The sequence below is a fragment of the Engraulis encrasicolus genome, unplaced genomic scaffold, assembly GCF_034702125.1.
Source record: "Engraulis encrasicolus isolate BLACKSEA-1 unplaced genomic scaffold, IST_EnEncr_1.0 scaffold_935_np1212, whole genome shotgun sequence".
Lineage (NCBI taxonomy): Eukaryota > Metazoa > Chordata > Actinopteri > Clupeiformes > Engraulidae > Engraulis > Engraulis encrasicolus.
The window spans coordinates 1-5140 of record NW_026946286.1 but is presented as its reverse complement, the minus strand read 5'-3'; the positions used below and the strand labels follow the sequence as shown (position 1 = coordinate 5140).

The 5140-nt window shown below is 43.7% G+C and overlaps 1 protein-coding gene across 1 annotated transcript; it reads left to right on the top strand.

The window, feature by feature from the left end:
- The first annotated feature begins 1898 nt into the window (after positions 1-1898).
- On the top strand, positions 1899-2239 carry LOC134445021 (voltage-dependent R-type calcium channel subunit alpha-1E-like). The gene has a single exon (XM_063194157.1). The coding sequence runs from the start codon at positions 1952-1954 to the stop codon at positions 2237-2239; it is 288 nt and encodes a 95-aa protein (XP_063050227.1). The 5' UTR covers positions 1899-1951.
- The last annotated feature ends 2901 nt before the right edge of the window (positions 2240-5140 follow it).

The following is a 5140-nucleotide window of genomic DNA, read 5'->3' as shown; positions in this document are numbered from 1 at the left end:
ACCTGGTGTGCTTTCTATGGAACTCAATCATGTATTTATTTATTTTAGATAAGAACTGAGAATGTCAAATAAAATCAATAATTCATTCATTCATACACACTTACACACTAACACAACTCAAACACATGACAAATGAACATGCACACACACACACACACACACACAGCAGCAGCAGCAGCAGCAGCGATTCTAATCATTTGGGGGCCTGAGGCAAAAGTAGACATGGGGCTCTTTTGAATTACTTTCGCTGTTTTTTTACCATCATGGGGCTGTCTGTTGGGGGCCCTACATTGGGCAAATTTTGTGGGGCCCTAGGCAACTGCCTAGTCTGTAAAATCGGCTCTGCACACACGCACGTACGCATGCACGCATGCACACATGTCTGCCAAAGCACCATGGTATTACCCCTCCTACTCAGATAAAGACACAGGCACTGAAAGAGTGATTTTCAAACCTGCTATTATGCTGGAAATGGGCAGCTTACTCTCTCTCTCTCTTTTACTCTCTTTTACTCTCTTTTACTCTCTTTTACTCTCTCTCTCTCTCTCTCTCTCTCTCTCTCTCTCTCTCTCTCTCTCTCTCTCTCTCTCTCTCTCTCTCTCTCGCCATCCCCCAAACACACATTCTTGAAAAGGTGTCGTCACCATTTACACTTAAGCAGTCATTAATGTAATAATAATAGGCCTACACAGTTTTTTGAAACTGTTTTGAGAATACTTGTGACCATTTGTTGTTTTGTGTCTTAATAATTTTGGTATTTAATGTGGTACACTGTATGATCACCAAGTTTGGGGGACAGTTGCCATTTGATTTTTATTATTTTTAGGCTACTACGTAAAATAATATTATGTGACGTGTAATAAGTGTGAACTTTGAACGCTAGTTTCCCATCTGTTATCCTTTCCATACGTTTAAACTCAAGAGAAAGAGGTGTTAAAGAAAGGACAGTGTGGAGAGAGAGAGAGAGAGAGAGAGAGAGAGAGAGAGAGAGAGAGAGAGAGAGAGAGAGAGAGAGAGAGAATTGATTTCCCTTTTTCCTCCTGACAAAAACAACAGGCGCTTGCTGCGATAGACTCCCGTTGCGGAACTGCGTGTGGTTGGTGTGACCCGCTGCAGTCACATGAAACGAACTCACAAAAAAACCGTCAAGGCTCACCACAGCTTGAGCTTCTGTTTTAGTTGAGATTGAAGGCGAGGCTGACGCTTCCGTGAACACAATATCTTTTTGAACCGGATTGTATCTCACGGAAAATAAGGATAATTATAAACAGCTTAAAAACAAAAACTGAGGAAAAGTTTCCGTTAAAAGTACCTGTGTGAGTGGCGCAAGGGAGGGAGCGATCCAAGCGTGAGATGCAGGCGGAGTAGAATGTGTGGAGCACGAGCGTGAAGCTGGCGGGATTATTGTGAAGATCTGGAGGCATAACGCTGTAAACTTTACAGTGAGAAGGCGGAATATGTTTTTCAATTTCTCTCGAATTTAAGTGTACAATTTTCACTGGAATTTCTTTTAACCTTTTAACGCACGCTTGTTTTGAAAGTTTTTACACCAACTTTTCCTGGTTGGGTGACCTGTACTGGGGACAAAAATCGTTTTCGAATTTAAACAAGTATGGTTTGGCTTCCATTTTCAGTCGCGGCAGAGCTTCTAATTAAAAACTAATGAACTGAACAGCTGATCTCGAGACAGTGGGTGCCGTTTAGATACTGTTGCGCGCGAACTGTTGCGCACGGATTTTTATCTCCCCCAATGCTTGCTTGGATATGAATGCATTCTCCAGAAGTGCTGATGATTCTAACGAACTTAATATGATGGATTAAAAAATCAAAACACAAAAGGATCTGTATCATCCTGCTCGCGTCTCGACACCCCGCCCTTGGCTCGGTGGGCTAACAGCCTCTCCTGCTATCTTCTACCCTTTCTCTCTTTTTTCTGTTGGTTTCCTGCAGAATGGCTCGGTTTGGAGATGACGTTCCTGGGCTTTTGGGACCAGGGGAGGGACTCGGAGGCTCGGAACGCAACAGGAGCCGCGATGGAGCGGCGGTGTCCACAGGTGGCATCTCGCCTGCCTTCAAGCAGACCAAAGCCCAGCGAGCCCGCACCATGGCCCTGTACAACCCCATCCCCGTACGCCAGAATTGCTTCACAGTCAACAGATCACTCTTCATCTTTGGCGAGGATAACGTTGTTCGAAAATACGCCAAGAAGATCATTGAGTGGCCATATCCTTTTGAGTGAAACGGTAAAAAAACAAACACCAAAGAAATAACGCACGATTATAAACACACAGACACACAAACGCGCGCGCACACACATCCGATGGTATGCTACTTGTCATTGTGGTTAACGCAGAGTTTTTACAAACAGCACTGACATTGCCATACTTTAAGATCTTTCATAACACTGTGCCCAACTTCAGCTGAAATTTTGCTTGTAAGCGTTGGGCGTTTTTGTCTGCCCAGAAGTCAGATGAATTATAGCATGTTGTAGACCCGACTTCAGTACCAAGGACAGCGACAGACACGTACATGTACGTATAGTGCGGTGACATTACACCCGTTGCATATAAAGGCATTTTATTCATCTGATCCTGCTTTGTATAGTGTTTTGGGAGATCTCATTTTATGTGTTGGTACAATGCAATATAGGTGACAAGATAGACTTTGACAATTGTAAGTGCACACACTCCCAGAGAGAGAGAGAGAGAGAGAGAGAGAGAGAGAGAGAGAGAGAGAGAGAGAGAGAGAGAGAGAGAGAGAGAGCTGTAATTAGCTCTGAGTTATTCACAAGTAATTTTCAGCTCAGCTGAGAATGATGTGTGGTTTCTCACCCCCTCCCCCCTTTCTCTCTCACATACAAGCACACACACACACGCGCGCGCGCGCGCACGCGCACACACACACACACACACAAGTTAAGGTGTACTTCTATAGCGGATGAATAGCAGAGCTTTCTGTGCTTTAGATATCTATTGTGGTACTCCCCTTTGTCCTCCGTACTCAATAGGTACTCAATAGATAGAGTACATTCACCCTCAGCTGGCATGCTCAAAGGTTAAACAGTCATTGCTATGCTTTAGGGACTGTGTGTGTGTGTGTGTGTGTGTGCGTGCGTGCGTGCGTGTGTGCGTATGTGTGTGTGAGTGTGTATGTGTGTGAGCTCTGGATTTTGCTGGTGTCCAACAGGTAGTTGAGGAAGTATTCTGCACTTCACAACAGTAAGCCTTTACGGCTTGAAAGAGTTTTAGCCCAATCCGCTTTAAATGTTGCTCAAATAAACACAGTAATAGTGCATCCCCTTTGTCTTTACACTTTCTTTGCTCCTACGCCGGTCTTATATTTTGCACATGCATTATACTTACCTGGAAGTATGTTGCATCACCGTCATCCCACATCAACACCTAATTTTAATGTTACGTTAAATTTTAATGTTAATGTTCGGGTGAAAACCCTTTTTCAGAAGAAGGGCTCTTACCCGAGACGTCACATAAAAAAAATGGGAGCAGAAAAATCCTGGTTGAAGCTAGCTTTAAAAAATCTTATTATTTGGGTGTCCTGCTCCCGAGTCAGAGGTTTGTGGATGTGCAGGTGTTAGCCTACTCCTGTTCATTTGTTCCCTGGTGGAGTGAAATCAGAGGTATCAAAAGCAAAAGTAAATTCATGGTGTAAGTACAACCATAGCACATGATATTACGTAGTTGTTATAATATTTGCTCCATTGTACCTAATGACATAGATTGATTGTTTTGTTACTGAAAAGCACTAAAAACCTAACATGGACCCACCACTCAATCCAACCAGCACAGAGTCAGCTGATCGATCGAGAAGTACACAGGTCTACACTGGTTACTGGGATACGTTACCTGCGGTGTAAGGCAACTGCGTTTCTTTTTTAACTTAAGCTTTTGAGTAAAAATCAGTGAGTCCAGCTGAGGTGTAATTAAGGAACAATGTTAGCAATATTCAGTATGGCTAAACTCTGAAGACAAGTCATTGTTTGTAAATGTACTGTTACCAAAAGGGAAATGTCCAAATCATGCAGTATTACATAAGACTTTCTGCAATGTTGTAGGAGTGTAGTATTACAGTTCTATTGACTAGACTAGACCAACGTTCCATTAGTGAAACTGTGGCTCCTTCTCAATGTCCAGTGTTCCAGCCTTGTTAGGACGTAAAATGCCCAGTGATTGCATGCTCTTTGGTGAACTCCGCGTAGTATCCAATCACTAGGCGTTCCACACACTACCAAGGCTAGAACACTTGACATTGGGAAAAGTGTTTGTGTCTGTGCATTAGGAGGCTACAATAAGTCAGTTGTGGTGAAGTTCACAGATAAGATGTCTTAGGTAATAGTAATGGCCTTGGTGACCAGTAGTTTGTCCAGAGGGTCTGGCTGTGCTGTACTGTTATATAGCAAAGGGTTTCCCAAACTGGGGTGCGTGCACCCCTGGGGGTGCGTGGCCTGCCATAAGGGGGTGCGCGAGCTGAATAGAGTAATGGTGGATATGTGAGTTTTTATCCAGCATTAATGAACATTAGTTTTTAATTGTATGGTAAATGTGTATGCTGGAAGGGTCTATCTGAAGTGTTGTTTAACTCCTACTATTGGAAAAGAGGATTCCCCAAAACAACTGTGCATAATGTGAAGTGAATGCGCAGTGAATCCATACTTGCGTGGCCATCAGCACACCAAAATATTTGCCTAGGGGGTGCGCGAACCACATTGAAAATGTACAAGGGGGTGCGCAGGAAAAAAAGTTTGGGAACCATTGTTATATAGCAAAGGGTTTTGATTGAGCTTCGCCTTTGTGTTGGAGGTGTACATTTAGTTAGAAATGATTCGTTTTCCCTTTTCGCAATTGCTTAGGTCTTGTCTGCTCACTACAACTACAATGCAACTCCAAGAGCTGATGTCATGGCTCACAGACACTACTTCAAAATGATACCATTCACCACTCCTCAGGACCGGACAGGAAGTCAGCCTATTGCTTCACCTGTCTGCTGAGTTGTTACGCACGCACGCACGCACGCACACACGCACGGTGTCTCCTTCTCCCGTCTGCAGTGTTGCGTTCTGTCTGTCTACTAGATAAAGGGATCAGTAGGACAGAGCAGTTGATCAAAGTGTGTGGGTAAAGAG

Coding starts and splice junctions, on each gene's coding strand:
- LOC134445021 (XM_063194157.1), top strand. CDS start 1,952: ATGGCTCGGTTTGGAGATGACGTTCCTGGGCTTTTGGGACCAGGGGAG.